The sequence below is a fragment of the Diplotaxodon limnothrissa genome, linkage group LG14 (genome assembly GCF_057381915.1).
Source record: "Diplotaxodon limnothrissa isolate DT_005_m linkage group LG14, D_limnothrissa_male_GT1.1, whole genome shotgun sequence".
Classification (NCBI taxonomy): Eukaryota; Metazoa; Chordata; class Actinopteri; order Cichliformes; family Cichlidae; genus Diplotaxodon; species Diplotaxodon limnothrissa.
Window position 1 is genome coordinate 32,065,924 of NC_140609.1, and position 18,739 is coordinate 32,084,662.

Sequence of the window (18,739 nt, forward strand, 5' to 3'; positions counted from 1 at the left end):
TTTGTCTACCACCACTATGTCCGGTTGGTTAGCCACCACCATTTTGTCCGTCTGTATCTGGAAGTCCCACAGGATCTTAGCTCGGTCATTCTCCACCACCCTTGGGGGCATCTCCCATTTTGACCTTGGGACTTCCAGGTTATACTTGCACAGATGTTCCTGTACACTATGCCGGCCACTTGGTTATGGCGTTCCATGTATGCCTTGCCTGCTAGCATCTTGCACCCTGCTGTTATGTGCTGGATTGTCTCTGGGGCATCTTTACACAGCCTGCACCTGGGGTCTTGCCTGGTGTGATAGACCCCAGCCTCTATGGATCTTGTACTCAGAGCTTGTTCTTGTGCTGCCATGATTAGTGCCTCTGTGCTGTCTTTCAGTCCAGCTTTGTCCAGCCACTGGTAGGATTTCTGGATATCAGCCACCTCCACTATCTGCCGGTGGTACATACCGTGCAGGGGCCTGTCCTTCCATGATGGTTCCTCGTCTCCCTCCTCTTTCTTGGGTTTCTGCTGCCTGAGGTATTCACTGAGCACTCGGTCAGTTGGGGCCATCTTCCCAATGTATTCTTGGATGTTCGTTGTCTCATCCTGGACTGTGGTGCTGACACTCACCAGTCCCCCCTCAGTGAGATCCCCTCAGTGAGATCATTAACAAGACTGGCTACAGATACCGACTACGGAACGGAGCAGTTGTCAGCCACCTCCTGTACATGGATGACATCAAGCTGTATGCCAAGAGTGAACGAGACATCAATTCACTGATCCACACTACCAGGCTATACAGCAATGACATTGGAATGTCGTTCGGACTGGAGAAGTGTAGTCGGATGGTAACAAAGAGAGGGAAGGTAGTCAGAACTGAGGGGATTGAACTACCAGAAGGCAACATTGCAGACATAGAGGACAGTTACAAGTACCTGGGGATCCCGCAGGCGAATGGGAACAATGAAGAGGCCGCTAGAAAAGCTGCAACCACCAAGTACCTGCAGAGGGTCAGGCAAGTCTTGAGGAGTCAGCTGAATGGTAAGAACAAGATCCGGGCCATCAACACGTACGCCCTGCCCGTGATCAGGTACCCTGCTGGGGTAATAGGCTGGCCAAAGGAGGAGATAGAAGCCACTATCTATCTATCTATCTATCTATCTATCTATCTATCTATCTATCTATCTATCTATCTATCTATCTATCTATCTATCTATCTATCTATCTATCTATCTATCTATCTATCTATCTATATATGAATAAGACTTTATTGTTTGCCATTTGTAAAATTCAAACAACATATGGTAGAATTACTATTTTGGAAACATCTTTGAAAAGCAATAAGGAATAAGAAGCCACATTTGAATATTTGGTACCATCATCTTATTTAAAGAAATCTAACATCTATAAAAACTGAAAGAAACTTTCTAACCCATCTCACCTTTAACTGAAAGGTAAAGGTGCACCATCTGCACCATTGAGAGCATCCTGACCAACTGTATAGCAGTCTAGTATGGGAGCTGCTCTTGCCTCGGACCAGAAGGCATTGCAGAGTATCGTGAAAACCACCCAGCGCATTGCCGGAGCACCACTTCCTGCCATAAATGACATCTACAGGAAGCGGTGTCTGAAAAGGGCTGGGAAAATCATCAACAACTCTTCACCCTCCTGCCCTAAGGCAGGCGCTACAGGAGCCTCCGGACTAAGACCACCAGGTACCGGAACAGCTTCTTCCCTACAGCTGTCAGACTGCTGAACTCTGCCTCCTGACATCTGACCGACATTAAACTCATGGACTTATCACACACACACACCCACAACCACCTATAACTGAACACACACACAACGGACAAAAACAAACAAATGACCAACGGTACCCTCATACACACAATAATAACATGGACTGAACCACCACTCACAACCACTAGCACTTTATATAATCTCTGTAGGAAATAGCCACATATCTCACTGATCTAAACTGCACTACTCTATAATTCTGTTCAATAATAATTATAGTTCTACAACTGTTTACAACTGTTTATAACTTGTATAGTTCATATTTCTATACAGTTTCATATTTATATCCTGTTCATAGCCTGTACATAGCTTGTACACTCACTACAGCCTGTACATACTTTTAGTTATAGCATATTTATAACATACCTTCATACCATGTACATAATAGACCCGCATAATTTTTTAAGACCATAATTTTGTACCCTCATACCTATAATGGACCCATTTTTGTAATATGTCTATATATCTATTTCATTGCTAATATATATTTTGTAATATATCTATATTATTGCTAAGCACTTTCTGGATGGATGCAAACTGCATTTTGTTGCCTTGTACTTGTGACATGTGCAATGACAATAAAGTTGAATTCTATTCTATTCTATACTGCTGGAACTGGAACAAACAGACTGTTTTGTGTTGGAAACATTTTAGTTTATTCCTTATGTTTCCTGCATTTACCCTGTAGTTTACTGGTGGTTATTTTAATAGTAATGCGCTTAACATTAGTTTATTTAGCTAAATTAAGTAAAACTTTTAGTACTTGATTTGGATACTGAATACAACCTTAACAAAAATATTTTTTTTTTCTATCTTTGTAAATCCATTAATAATCCCAGAAGTATACATGTCACGGGGTGACGTTACATGTTCTGGTCAAGGTGACTTTAATAAAGCAAGAGAAGCACAACAGTTCAGAGCACTTTAGGCAACATTACATTTGAAAAATGGCACCCTTGATTTCTGTAAATATTAACTTGATTTTAATTATAATGTGAAAATATTTTAGTAAAAATGTTTAGTAAATTCACAGTTGTCTTTTTCTAACTTTAAAATGGAAAACCAGTCCTTTGACTTTAGTTCCGAGTTAACCCTTGATCCATTTGTTATCCCACCTGGAGGAAAGTATCCTATATTTTTTCTTGGCATTTCAGTTTGTATTTTTGGAATTTCCTGCAACCTGACCTTGTTGGCTTTAATCATATTGAACAGAAACCTTCACAAACCCATGTATTTCATCCTATTTAGTCTTCCACTCAATGATCTCATAGGACTATCTGCAATGTTACCAAAAGTACTTTCAGATATTGTTACAGAGACACACAAAATAGACTATCATCTCTGTGTTTTACAGGCATTCCTGCTCCACATGTATGGTGGTGGCATTTTGTTTATTCTTGCAGCAATGTCCTTTGACCGTTATGTTGCTATTTGCATGCCCTTACGCTATAGCTCTGTCATGACACCAAGATTTATTAGTTGTATCATTGTACTAGTTTGGGGCCTCGACTTTGTCTTGATTGTATCACTGTTCTCTTTGCAGGCAAGACTTCCCAGGTGCAAACATGTTGTTATGAATGTGTTTTGTGATAACCCATCTCTCCTGAAGCTGACGTGTGGAAACACAACAGTCAATAATATTATGGGGCTGTTTAACACTGCTGTTATACAAGTTGTAAGCGTATCCATTCAGGCATATTCCTATGTTAAAATTCTCATTGCATGTGTGGTTACAAGGAAATCAGAAACAAAGGCAAAAGCTGTCAACACGTGTGTCGCACAGTTAGTTATACTGTTCATGTTTGAGGTTGTGGCAACATTCACGATTTTATCTCACAGATTCAAAAATGTTTCGGTTGACATGCAAAAGATCATGGGCATGCTCATATTTACTGTACCTCCACTTCTGAATCCAATCGTATATGGGTTGTATACAAACGAAATACGAAGCACTCTCCTGAGAGTCTTAAAAAATAGAGTATCTATGTGAATATTTGCTTACTGTTAATCAAATCATAAAAATCTTCTTTGAGCTGCAATAAAAATGAAAACACTGCGTCATCTGATCAGCACTTTGAAAACTGTAAGAGCTACACATGAAGAAGTTATGTAAAATAATGACACACACAAGAACAGACACATACGCCATCTGCATCACTGTGGAAAAATCTGCAGTTTCCTGTATTACAGGAAATATTATTGTGGATTTTTTGTGTCTGACCTTTTTGCTAATGTAGTTTGACTCAGTAACACTTATAAGATGTAGCGATTCTTAAAATATAGAGATAAACATTCATCCCACTTAAAATGAATGATTGTTGACTACATCGTACTGCAGTTATGAAAACTTGTTGTTACTTTTATCCTGATCTTTTTGTTTTGGTTTTGTGATGCGTTTTGTGATGTCAATATATTGACAATATACTGCACATGCTCAATACATCAAAGTACATTTTTCTGATCATCTTTATTATAAATGATAATATATTTAGATTCTATTTTTATACAGTTTTTTGAATTACAGAAAATATACTCATGGTCCATAAGAAAAATGGAGAAAAGATGGGAGATATTTGTGTTGTGGTTTATGTCATGGCCTGTCGGAGTGGCTAGGGATTTTCCAGTGCTTCTGGTGTCCACCCTCAGAGGTTCTGGTGTCTCACCTGTATCTCATTCATTAGCAAATCAGCAGGAGGGTTATTTTGGCCAGCACTGCCTCCCACTCATCCTGCTACCTCTTAGTGATAACTAGGCGTCCCTTATGGTTAGCTTCATCCCAGTTTTCTTCATGTGCAACTTTGTTTCTATGCGCTTCAGCTCCTGGTCGCAGTCTCCCAGATCGACGCTCGGTTACCATTCTTTTTCCAGCGCTGGTCCTGCTTGCTTTCCTCACCTGCAAACTGCTCTCAGAATCCATAACCTTGCTTACATGCATGCCCTCCTGCCCATCGTGCCTTTACTAGACCCCTCTGGAGAATCTGGAAAACTTTCCACTTTTCTGGAAGACTTTCCACCGTTTTCAGTGTTCATGCCCTGCTCTGGACACTCCCACAGGTACCCTCCCCGAAGCGTCTCAAATTTTGGCCTGCAAAACTCCCTTCAGTCAGTACTAACCTCCAGCTTTCCTCTATCACCTTACCAGTCCAGTAATCTTCCTCTCCTCTGTTTCAGAGTTCTTGTTCCGCTCGCATTCTCTGCCAGTGACTCCTCGTGATGATCTGCTCTCTGCTGGTGTCTCCTCATGTGTATTCATGTTTAGCAAGATTCCACTCTCGCTGTGTAAATAAAGACTTGTGAAAAGTTAAGTGGGTTTTTGAGTCTGCTTTTGGGTCTGAATCTTGCTTGAACTTCTGGTTCATGACAGTTTATAAATATATACACATGAAGTTGTTTAGTCACACAACTAAATAAATAAAAGAGCATCTAACCCCATCGCCTTACCCTTAACCAAATCTCTATGCAGAATTTGTAAGGGAGGGATATTACTTTTGGTTGTGTAATTTGTTTGATTTTCATTTATAATCTGCTTGTACTCTGAGTTTTATTGACCAATCCCATTTTAGAATGCTTTGGTCTCATACAAGTAAACAGTCTGTGTAGAAAACAATGGAGGGCATGCCTTTACCTAAATACAATCTCAAAAACTTCATCTCTTTTTAACATGTCTTACAACTATTTGTAAACAAGGACCATCAGGTAAAGCTCATCAAAGTTGGTCAGTGGACAGACTGATTGGTTCCCAGACTGCCTTTATGTTAAACTCTGTTGGAAGTGGTGCGAGAGAAAGAGCACAATCCTTACATAGTTATTTAGTAATCTTTCATTTTTAAGGATTCAAGTCAACCATAAAACACTTGTAAAGTATCTAAATCCCCATGTTAAGAAAAGACCTGACATAGTGTATCGGAATATAGCTTAGACTGACTTCAACAAGAACATAGTATCAGAAGGCATATTAGTCACTATCAAGTATACTGAGGTTGTGCACTGCACTGGTATTCTGCAGAGGTCTAAGCCTTTGCAGTATTAAAAAGTAGATATGGATACAGCCTAGGAAGTGATAGATTGAGAAGCACAGTTGATAAATCAGGGGTGTCCAACTCCAGGCCTCAAGGGCTGGTGTCCTGCAGGTTTTAGATATCACACTGAGTCAACACACCTGAATCATATGATTAGTTCATTACCAGGCCTCTGGAGAACTTCAAGACATGTTGAGGAGGTAATTTAGCCATTTAAATCAGCTGTGTTGGATCAAGGACACATCTAAAACCTGCAGGACACTTCCCCTTGAGGCCTGGAGTTGGACACCCCTGTCATAAATGAAAGTGTAGAAAAGTCAGGGGCCCAGGCAATAGAAATTACAGAGATGAGGAGGGATAAGAAACAATGCAGAAGACTATGGCCCTTCACAGGAGGCATCACCAGCGAGTGAAGGAAGTTGCTGATGTCAATAAATCCTCTCCATGTCTAGGGACTGACTTAGCGATAAGATTTACAAGTTTATCTAAACAAAGTTGTTTGACAAGTCGTGGGCACAGAGGACTGGAATGTACTGCAGCTTACTGTAACTGCCGCAGGACTGATGATAGCTTCAATCTCGTATGGTCCAATGTAACATGGAGCGAGCTTATGGGAAAGGCATTTGAGCCCCAGCTCCGACAGTCTCTGTCATTGTGTCCTTGGGCAAGACACTTCACACTTGCCTACTGGTGGTGGTCAGAGGCCCGGTGGTGCCAGTGTCCGGCAGCCTCGCCTCTGTCAGTGCGCCCCAGGGCAGCTATGGCTACAATGTAGCTTGCCATCACCAGTGTGTGAATGTGTGTGTGTGAATGGGTGGATGACTGAATGTAGTTTAAATCGCTTTGGGGTTCATAGTAACTAAGTAAAGCGCTACACAAATACAGGCCATTTACCATTTTACCATTTAAAAGGATGTTCAGCCCCCTCTTTCCATTTCCCTAGAGCCAACTTCACTGCTAACATCTCCCAGTTGGCCACATCATACTGTAATTTTTCTCTGCAGGAGGTGACAGAAAAATGCACAAAGTTGCAGCTTACCTATTAGTCCAGAACGCTGGGAACAGAGAACAACCCTGACTCCAGAGTCTGATGCAACTACTTCTATGATAAATGGTTTTGCGGTATCTGGGTGGATCAAAACAGGTGTTTTAGTAAGACAAAGGCAGTTTTGGCTTCAGTGGACAAGACAGGCAGGACTTTGGTGGAGGTGAGGTGTGGTGGGTGCTTGTGTGATGTGGAAGTGAGCCCTTCACTTACAGGTCGATCTTCACCTGTCCTCCTGCCAAAATATAACCCAGAAAAATGACAGAAGGAGAGTGGAACAAATTTCTTGGCCTTGACATATAAGCGGTTCTCGAGGAATCGCTGCAGGATGGAGTGGACATGGACACAGTGCTCCTGGGGTTTTTTGAAGAAAGTCAGGATACCATCAAGACATACGAACACAAAGATGCTCAGAAAATCTCTTAGAATGTCACTTACTAATACCAGGAAAACTGGAGCGTTAATGAGGATAAAGTTTTATACTGAATGTGGTTTTCCATTCATCTCCGCTCCTGGATACAGACCAGATGATAGGCAATGCGTAAGTCAAGTTTAGTAAAAATAGTTTCTATGTGCTTACAGATAATCTTGAAAAACTGATAAAATGATGAAAGCTGACCTGTTGATATGTTGTTGATGTTTGTGTAGGTAATTAATGACATGATATAACATTTCTGATCCTTGATAAATCCCTTGTGAGGCAGTGGTTAAGACCATGTGAATCTAAAGATGAACTTTAAGATAACACCTAATACTCCAGAGAACTGCCTGCTGTTCAGAGTCACGTCTATAAAGCCTTTAATCCCTATGAATCTTTTACTAGGTTGTCATTGCCAGCACTGACATAACTGGATAAAGATGAGTGCTTTGTGTGTATGTACAATGTTGTGCATATGTACAATGTTTTTTCTTCTTTGAAGCGATTGACTCCTATATATGTGTGTGTGTGTTCTATGAGTTATTTAAATTTAAGGTCAAAACATTCTAAGTTGTTTTTTTTAAGAGTGCAAATTACATGACATGAAATGTATATGAAGTTCTTTGGAGAGGGAGGATAGAGTTTGTTGATTATAACTGAACTGTAACATTTAATCCTATGTCTTCTTTTTATATATTTTCTATTATGTCCTTTGAGGTACGTAAATATTGTCTTGCTCATTAGCAAAGAAGCGATGATTGACTTCTCAATTTTATAGTGTGAAAAAGCAACAAAATGAACAACCGATACAACACATCCTCTTTTTTACAGATTAATGTCTTTAATCTCTCCTCTGAGAGTGTTTTTCCTGCATTTCTTTTTGCAACTCTGAGTTACATGATCATACTTTTTTGCAACCTTACTCTAATCCTCACCATTGTGCTGAATAAATCTCTGCATCAGCCAATGTACCTAATTCTGCTGAATCTTCCTATTAATGACCTTATAGGGTCATCAGCTCTCTTTCCACAGCTCATCAAAGAAATACTGAGAAACAGTGGGATAATGCAATACTCAGCTTGCGTTGCTCAAGCTTTCTTTATCCATATCTATGCAGCAGGCACTGTGTTCAATCTGAGTGCAATGGCATATGATAGATACATTGCCATATGTTACCCACTGCAGTACAGTACTGTGATGACTAATGCCCATATCATGAGAATAATCACCATTGTATGGATGAGTTGTTTAGTTTTAATTGCTGTGCTTTTTTTCTTACTTTTGCGCTTGCCTCGTTGTCGATCTGAAATGACAAACCCCTATTGTGATAATGCATCTCTGTTGACTTTGGTCTGTGCTGACACAACTATTAACAACATCTATGGCCTTTTTATAAGTGCTTTTTCACAATTGGTGGCTAATGGAATTGTTTTCTACACATATCTCCGCATCCTCATAACTTGCTTTAGATCTAAACGATCAGATACAAAAGCCAAAGCTCTGCAGACATGTGCTACACATCTGATTGTTTTTCTCTTGTTGGAGTGTCTTGGTCTTTTCACCATCATATCATATAGACTAAATAATGTTTCACCCCATTTCAGAAGATTTATGGGTTTGTCAACTTTAATTTTTCCCCCAACACTGAATCCAATCATCTACGGTTTGAAAACAAAGGAAATTCGAGAAAAGGTGTTGAACTTTTTAAAGAATAGGATGTTTTCATCTTAATGCACTCTTTCAAAAGAATCTGATGTAACATGCTGAAACATTTTAATTGTTTTATTTTCCCGTATTTATCCTGCTGTCTGACATTAATTCAGTCACTCTGTCGAGTCTTTTAAAAAATGCTGATTAAGTTTTCTGATGACAGATATTGTAGTGCTTTTTGAAAGAATCTAGGTTATTACTTTATTTTTTAGTTATTGCTTGTCATTATATTCTTTTGCATAAAAAGTAAATGGAAACTTCCAATTACACGTTTTTCTCGTTGTGTGACTGTTTTCACAAAAATCAAATAAAAACTTTATTTTCATAGAATATGAACTTTTATACTTTCATATACATTGTATATTATCAATCATCTTTTTCCATTTTAATATCTATTATTATTAGTATTATTGTTATAACTACTACTACTACTAATAATAATAATAATAATAATACAACAATTTAAATATATAATTCCATTAAATATTTGCCTATTTTACTTCATCTCATATGTCATTGTACTGAATTTGAGCAACCCTAAGCTTAATGCAGATTACTTTTAACAATTATCCACCTCAATTAAATCTATGGTCTGGAGCACAGGCTGCTGTCGAACAGGGCAAGCTAAAGAATAAACATTTTGTGTCAGCAAGGGGTGGGGGAAAGCCATTCACCAGAGCATATCTTAAGTGCTGCTGATGTGGGCTGGCCTTCTCCACACGCTCTTCAAGGCTGCAGTGCACAAAGACACTGTGACGTCAGACACATTCACACTCACTTTTTTCATGTGCATAAATAAATCATATGGCTGATGATATGTGCCATGGTGATCCATGAGTATGATCATAAGTTTATTTATTTTTCAACCCAACAGAACAAATAAACAAAAACATGATGCTGATGCTATGAACACTCCACACACATGAGTCAAGATGCAGGAAACTGCTCACGGAAACTCTGCACACTCCAGTTATCATAGTGTCTATTTATATTCAGTACATTGTTTATGTGAAGTGTGCTACATAACTCAGACTGATTTAAACATATATCTGTCATGATCCGGCAGTGTGCAGGGAGGAAATGGACCCAAACGCAAACTCACTAGAAACAGGTTAGAAATCAAAATGGCAGCTTTAATTGCTGAACAAAGAACGTCTACAAAACCTAAACTGAGAAGAATCTAACAAAACACACGCAGGGAGACACAGGGAGCATGAGGGAGATCGCGACACTGACACAGAGAAACACAGGGCTTAAATACACTGGGAAATAACGAGGGGAATGAGACACAGAAGGGGAGCACAGGTGGGAGAAATCGGACGTAACCAGACCCAAGGGAAGCGAAACTCAATACATTCACGTAGGACACAGACCTTCAAAGTAAAACAGGAAATGTAACATAGACGCAGACTTGACTAGGGGAGACAGAGCAATTAAGAAACACAGAGAACAATAACAGGGAGACACAGAGAACAATAACAGGGAGACACAGAGAGCGGCTAACTAACTACTCAGAAAACTAAATAGAATACAAGAAAGCCAAAGTAAGACACTAGACTAAAGAATAAACTGGGGCAACAAAGAGAACTAAGATCATAATACAAAAACTCAGAGACAGAAGAAACTGAAAACAATGGGTCTGCGACCTAGGAACATGACAATATCTATCAATAACATCTTAACTCATTCACTGCCATTGACGTCTATAGCCGTCAATGGCAGTGAATGAGTCAATGGGTTTAACTCATTCACTGCCAATGGCTGGCAGTGAATGAGTTAATTAAGGCTCCTTACTACATTTCTCTTCTTTAAATCTCCAGTTTAGAGGAATGAACATCAAGTAGAATGTGAGTAATTTTAGTAACTCACTATGACTTTAGTTTATATACAATAAATCTTTATTCCGGTGTCCTATATCTCCTCTCGACAGGTTAATATAATTTTTATTGCTGATTTTTTTTCCCAATCGTAATCATTTTCACTAGAATATTTTATGACAGAGATATTTTACTAATGCACACCGCTAAAAACAAAACAAAACAAAACAAAATGGTAAATGGCCTGTATTTATATAGCGCCTTACTAGTCCCTAAGGACCCCAAAGCGCTTTACATATCCAGTCATCCACCCATTCACACACACATTCACACACTGGTGATGGCAAGCTACATTGTAGCCACAGCCACCCTGGGGCGCACTGACAGAGGCGAGGCTGCCGGACACTGGCGCCACCGGGCCCTCTGACCACCACCAGTAGGCAACGGGTGAAGTGTCTTGCCCAAGGACACAACGACCGAGACTGTCCGAGTCAGGGCTCGAACCGGCAACCTTCCGATTACAAGACGAACTCCCAACTCTTGAGCCACGATCGCCCCAAAACAAAACAGGATCAAATGACCCCCTGTCTTTTGTGTGATACTGGGCTATATATATCAGGCTTTTTGACCTAATTGGATAATAGGATGACAACATAATACTCATAAATAATTACCAGGTTTATCACCATTCATCCACAAGTTTCTGTGTGGTTATTTGTTCCGCTGGAAAAGAAATGAAATGGTAAAAGCTCATCTTTTGGGGCTGAAATACCTTCAATAATTTAACATTGGGGACTCAAGTGGATTCAATTATTTATTTATTTATTTATTTATTTATTTTTTTGGCCTGTCCCATTTGGTTCTTTAGCCATCAGAATTGTTGTCTGAAGACCAACAAGGATACCCAATGGATTTACTTTGCCAAATGGATCACCGTGGCATTGCCGTTTTGGTCCATTTGATCGATCTTTGTTTTTATTATTTATTATATTTTTATTTTCAGATGTTACAGACGGGACAGACATGAGTGAGGGAAAGGAAAGGGAGAAAGAAAGAGGAAGGAAAAGAAAAACAGAAGGGGAGAGGGACAGTGAGAAAGGGGGGGGGAGAAAAAAAATCTCCTGGATCACCTGTTGAGAGAAGAAGAATAGAAAACAAGCAAAAAAAAAAACCCAAAGCAACATACTAAACACAACACCATCGCATTAATCTAGCTAAGTGTAAACAGCAGTAAATACTAAATATTCAATGTTGTTGTGCAGCACACAGGACAGACAGCGCACAATGTGCTTTGAAGTAGCAGCCAAGAAAGGTGTAATTTAAGTCTACTAGCAGTGAACACCCGTGTGCATACCTGTGTGGATCAGTGCGCTTGTATTCAAATGGTTTCCACATGTAATGGTCTGCAAGAGGATGTAGAGAGCCATAGCCCCGTCCCCCAGGGCATGAAGCAGACATGGAGGAGATCCAGGCCCCAGACATCCAGAGGCCCCAGAGTGCGAGAGCCCAAGGAGGACCACCGGAGGGGCATCCGTGCCACCCTCATGGGAAGGGCTGAGGATCCCCAGACGAGGCGTCACCCAGTAGCCACCGAGTAGAAGCTAGAGGGGGCTGCACCGGCGTGCCCGCCGGCTCTGCCGGCAGCCAGCTGTGCCAGAGTGAACCGAGCCGCAGGCCCAGAAGCCGCAGGCCCAGAAGCCGGAGGCCCGAGGGCCCCCCGCATCCCGGAGGAGGCCTGACCGAGCAACAGGCACCAGGCCCCGCCAGGTAGCCACCGGGAGCGAGCTGGTACATACCTGAGTGCCCAGCCCCGGACACCAAGAACCACCAATGAACCGACCCCTGAGGGCATCAGTCACCGGCAGGGAGTGTGGTGAGGGGAGATAGGCCTTGGAGGGCCTGGGAGTTCCCAGAGAGGTGGAGTCTAAGACCCGACCTGACATATAGACACAGACGAACAGGCACACACAGACACAAACATGCATTCCCACCCTCATGCACACATATACAAACACTCAGCACTCACCCAACGTAAGGATTGACATAAATGGACATGTACACACAATCACACTCCCCAAACATACACTATACCCCGCCCGGGTCCAGGTACCCTCGCCCCCAGAGGGGGAAACAGAACCCAGGCCCAAGAGATGTTACCCTTCCCCCTAGGGTGGAGGCAAGCGAGCCGTCTCAGGCTCCGCAGCAGCAGGGAGGCCAATCGGACAGCCAACATCTCCTCCCAGCCCCCCTGCCCCAATGGCTAGCAGAGAATGGGGGTGTGTGAAGACCCCATACCTCCCTCCTCCCGCTCATGTGTAGTGTTGCTGCGTGTTGTTCTAAAGTGCATTTAAAACAAGGGAGAGCATGGTGCTGCTGCCAGAGAGCACGGCCCCTCCCGAGAACCCTCAATGTCTACATGGATTTAAAATTGAGAGGTGGGCACCAGCGCCAGAGGTAGGTTTGAGTACACAGACAGGAAACTGTACCCACCCCAACATTCAATCTTCTCCCAGAGTATACAAGACAACAGACACCCAGGTTAAGTTTATTCTCCACCTCTCCTATGTCTCTCCCCCACCTGCAGAGTGGACTCCTGCAAGGATGGAACAACCTCCCCGCCAGTTGAAGAGCCCCCCATTTAGGCCGATGCACAAGAGGCCCCCTGCGCCAGGGCTGAGCCCCCGTGCACCCACCCGCTCACAACCTCGGTGACACACCGACGAGGACCGAAGCCCCCAAGGCCCAGCCAGAGCCCTAGCACGGAGGCGAAGCACCCCCGAACCCCAAACCCCCACGCCTGCCCCGGATCCACTCAGGGGCAGCCAGGCCACCAGGCCAGTAACCTACGTCCACCAGTACAGACCATCCTTCAGCCCCGCTGCACGCAGCCACGAGGAGAACAACCTCTAAGAGCGACCAGAGCCACTAACCAGGTTATGAACACAACCCCCGGGTTAAGCCCTCCAGGGATAACGTCTCTAGGGGTCCTCCAGGCGCCCTAAGCCCGTCCCAACTCCATATCAACAACAGTAGCTAAGGCGGGACCAAACCATGACCCCCTACCCCCGCTAGGTGATGGAGCCGATCAAAGGAGCCCAGAGGGATTGATCTAATGTGGTGGCAGAGGCTATATCGAGACTAATGTGATCTATACACCTGGATGAGGGAAAAGGCACGGTCAGGATACTGTTTCTTGACTTTTCCAGTGCCTTTAATACCATCCGGCCCTGTATGCTTCAGGAAAAACTGAACAGGATGGAGGTGGACCCCTGCCTGGTGGCTTGGATCTCCGACTACCTCACCGAGAGACCACAGTACGTCAGGCTGAAGGACATCACGTCTGACACTGTGGTCAGCAGCACAGGAGCACCACAGGGAACTGTGCTGTCCCCTCTTCTCTTCACCCTGTACACCTCTGACTTCTGCTACAACTCTGAATTATGCCATATTCAGAAGTTTGCAGATGACACGGCCATCATGGGGTGTATCTGGGATGATCAGGAAGAGGAGTACAGAAGTCTGGTGAGGAACTTTGTCGCATGGAGTCACACAAACCACCTGCAACTCAACACCTCAAAGACTAAGGAACTGGTTGTGGACTTCGGGAGGTCCAGAGAAGGTCCACTGCTGGTTCAGATAGAGGGGGAGGAGGTGGAGGTGGTCAACAAGTACAAGTACCCCGGGCTGTGGGTGGACAATAAACTGGACTGGTCATGCAACACAGAGCACCTGTATAAAAAAGCCCAAAGCCGACTGTACTTCCTCAGGAGGCTGAGGTCTTTTAACATCTGCAGGAAGCTCCTGAGGATGTTTTACCAGTCGGTGGTTGCTGGAGTACTTTTCTATGCTGTGGTGTGCTGGGGGAGCAGCACAGCAAAGAGGGACTCATCCAGGCTGGAGAAACTGATCAGGAAGGCTAGCTCTGTGGTCGGCATGAAGCTGGACACTCTGGTGACAGTGGCAGAGAAAAGGACATTAAAGAAACTGCTGGACATTATGAACAATGCTGGGCATCCTCTGCACACGGCCATAAACAATCAGAAGAGTCTGTTCAGTGACAGGTTGCTTCTCCCCAAGACAAGAACTAACAGACTTAAAAACTCCTTTGTCCCACACGCCATCAAACTGTTTAACTCCTCTCTGGAGGGGAGAGGGAGGGGAAACAGGAGGACAAAGGAGGGGGGAACAACTAAGCTGTAGTGCCTCTTCACCTCACTGTGCAATACCTTGTGCAATACTTTTTGTAAATAGTCAACAGTGCAATAGACTCAATACTTGAAATGTGCAATTCACTTGTATTTTTATTTTTTATTCCTATTTATTCTATTTATCCCCTTTGTATATTTTATTTATATTTGTCTCTGTATTTATATATGTGTGTGTGTGTGTATATATATATATATATATATATATATATATATATATATATATATATATATATATATATATAACAATTCTGTAACTGTAACTTCGGTCGTTGCTGTGCTTTTTGGAAGTCGAATTTCCCAGAGGAACCCACCCGAGGGATTAATAAAGTTCTATCTTATCTTATCTTATCTTATTAGAAGGTTTCTATATTGGCTAGAATTAAGATTATTTTTATTTTTCCAGTTCATGAGGACCGTTTTCTTGGCGATGCATAGGGCAGTAAAAACCATGTGGACTGTATTAGTTTCTGTAGTGACCTCATCCTATTTTCCCAACAAGCATACTAAAGGGGAGGTTGGAATTTTACATTTCAGACACTTTGATAAATCTTCACATATCTCGTGCCAAAACTTCTGCATTTATTTTGTTTTTGACAGGTTTACAAGTACTGCAATTAAATGGGCAACTAGGAATATTACTGAAGTTGCCATTGCTGACCCTATAGTGTCTATACAAACTGTTATCAAGTCCTATCCACTTCATTAGCTCTATATTAAAAATATTCCAACATTTCAGTGAGCATTTTGGTCTAGCTTATTTCTAAAGAAAGAAGGAAAAAAACAGAGTGGCGTTGTACATAAAAGATCTTCACCACTGTTTCCTGCCAAGAATAGATGATGTTAGGGTTCCAAGCATAAATGTCATAACACAGAGCACATACTGTTTTTTGCAATGATCAATTAGAGCGATTATGTTTGATTTCCACGTGCACGTTTGTGCATGTTCTTAGTGAGATGATAATACATTTTTGATTCTTCGCAAACCCTCAAGTCTTAACCAGAGATGGGCAGTAACGTGTAACGCGTTACTGTAATCTGATTACTTTTTTCAGGTAACGAATCCCTTACTTTCAGGTAAAGTAAGGGATTACTATTGCAAAAACGGTAATTAGATTACCGTTACTTTCCTGTAGGAACGCTGCGTTACTGCGTTACTAAAACCGTGAGTTTTTTTGCAAGAATGTCTCATGACAGTGACGTAAGCGAGTGCGACGTTCGTGACAACAGCTGTGTGCAGATCAACAGTGGATCATATATCCAGTGCAGGAGAGAGTATGAGCGTGCAGCGTTTAAAGCTTGGAAGTACTGACCTTACTTTGAGTTTGATTCCATAAAAAGTGACAAAAACATTAGTGTCTGTTGTGCGTGGGAAGAAAACTTCTTTTTAAAGCGAAACCCCCCTAAACTTCCAAGCAAGCACTGAGTGCGCTACGACGTAATGGGAAACTCACAGAGAAACTCGCGGATTCTTCCACTGACCGCTCCGGCACACCTGCACCAGGGTAAACCTCCGCCTATGCCACTCCTGCTTTATAGGTGAAAATAGAGCAACAGGACCGCTAGTCTTTGATGTTATTTATTTTCTGCTGTGTTTTACTTGCATCTATTTGAAAGAGTGAGTGTACACACACAAAAAAATATATTTTATGTGCTGGAATGTGCAGAAAATAGATTTAAACAAATTTCTTCCAGTCAGAGAATGTTGCATATAATTACATTTTTGCTTGATGCATAAAGTTAAAAGGTTAAAACTAATAAAACAAGTTTTAAAAAGAGACTTTTCCATTTGATTACATTTTGTATGATGGATTAAAAGTAGAATTGGGCTGAAAGATCTATCGCTTTATCACCTATTCAGGTTGTAAATCGTGTTTTTAAAAAGTAACTAAGTAACTAAGTAACTAAGTAATTAATTATTTTTGAAAATAAGTAATCAGTAAAGTAACGGGATGACTTTTTTGGGGGAGTAATCGGTAATTAGTTACTGATTACTTTTTTCAAGTAACTTGACCAACACTGGTCTTAACTAACAATCTAAAGATGAGCTTTAACATAACACCCAATACTCCAGAGATATGCCTGCTGTTCAAAATCGCACCTATAAAGCCTTGAATGTTTTATCGGGTAGTCACAGGCAGCACTAACATAAGTCGATAAAGATGACTGCTTTGTGTGTATGTGGTTTAGATATAATCTTTATTATGCATTGAACTGAATGAATGCTTTTTTGCTATTTTGCTGTTTCAGGGTTCTCGTTCCGCTCGCATTCTCCGCCAGTGACTCCTCGTGATGACCCGTTGTTACGACCCGGCTCTGCTACAGGGGATGTAACATAAATGAGCCCAGAGACAGAGGGTTACATAAAAAGAAAAACATAAGGTTTATTAACACAACCGAAAGCCGTTAGTGAAACATCTCACTAGGCAATAGGGTGATTTAAACGAACATAACAAACAACTTATATATTCAAATAACACTAACACTACTCATCTAAACATCTCACAGGCAGTTACTAAACACAAAGGTTGCAAAGGGCAGCAATGCAAAGACAAAGGCAAAGGCAAAGGCAGGAGGGACAGTCTGCACAGAGGCCGTAACACCTGTTCTCTGCTGGTGTCTCCTCATGTGTATTCATGTTTAACCAGATTCCACTCTCGCTGTGTAAATAAAGACTTGTGAAAAGTTAAGTGGGTTTTTGAGTCTGCTTTTCGGTCTGCATCTTGCTTGAACCTCTGGTTCATGACAGTTTATAAATATATACACATGAAGTTGTTTAGTCACAAAACTAAATAAATAAAAGAGCATAGTTTGTATACATGCATAAAATAAATCACAATTAGTAAGAAGCACTTTACTTTTTAAATTTTATATATTGCAATGTAACTGCCTGAGACCTGCATGAGCACATAGATGCCTTTAACTGTCAAACAGCTTGCCATGAACCCTCTGTCTGTAGCCTGTTGTGCTGACTCTATCCCCATCGCCTTACCCTTAACCAAATCTCTATGCAGAATTTGTAAGGGAGGGATATTACTTTTGGTTGTGTAATTTGTTTGATTTTCATTTATAATCTGCTTGTACTCTGAGTTTTACTGACCAATCCCATTTTAGAATGCTTTGGTCTCATACAAGTAAACAGTCTGTGTAGAAAACAATGGAGGGCATGCCTTTACCTAAATACAATCTCAAAAACTTCATCTCTTTTTAACATGTCTTACAACTATTTGTAAACAAGGACCATCAGGTAAAGCTCATCAAAGTTGGTCAGTAGACAGACTGATTGGTTCCCAGACTGCCTTTATGTTAAACTCTGTTGGAAGTGGTGCGAGAGAAAGAGCACAATCCTTATATAGTTATTTAGTAATCTTTCATTTTTAAGGATTCAAGTCAACCATAAAACACTTATGATAGGTTTGTAGCTTGAACCTATTCGCTGGAACGTTGAAGACAATATAATTACACAGCAAGCAAGACACGAAGTAGGCAACGTTCTTCATGTTTCTCGTGCACGGGAGAGAACCGGACAAACGCCGTTCCTTCGCTTGACCCCAGTTGCTCTCGTCCGTTCCCCCGTAACACTGCTTTTTCATTGAGGTTACATGAATATGCTAGGGGTGCAACGATACACAAAATTCACGGTTCGGTTCGGTTCGATACTTTGGTGTCACGGTTCGATATTTTTTCGATACAAAAAAATGTTCATGCATTTTTAATTTGTCATTTATTAAAATTATAAATATATAT

The 18,739-nt window shown here is 41.5% G+C and overlaps 2 protein-coding genes across 2 annotated transcripts; both read left to right on the forward strand.

Moving 5' to 3' along the window:
• The first annotated feature begins 2,832 nt into the window (after positions 1 to 2,832).
• LOC146619181 (olfactory receptor 52B2-like) lies at positions 2,833 to 3,768 on the forward strand. Its single transcript, XM_085371214.1, has one exon. The coding sequence runs from the start codon at positions 2,833 to 2,835 to the stop codon at positions 3,766 to 3,768; it is 936 nt and encodes a 311-aa protein (XP_085227340.1).
• A 4,287-nt stretch (positions 3,769 to 8,055) lies between these two features.
• On the forward strand, positions 8,056 to 8,991 carry LOC146619182 (olfactory receptor 52D1-like). Its single transcript, XM_085370842.1, has one exon. It carries the CDS (start codon positions 8,056 to 8,058, stop codon positions 8,989 to 8,991), a length of 936 nt encoding a protein of 311 aa, XP_085226968.1.
• Positions 8,992 to 18,739: the final 9,748 nt, after the last annotated feature.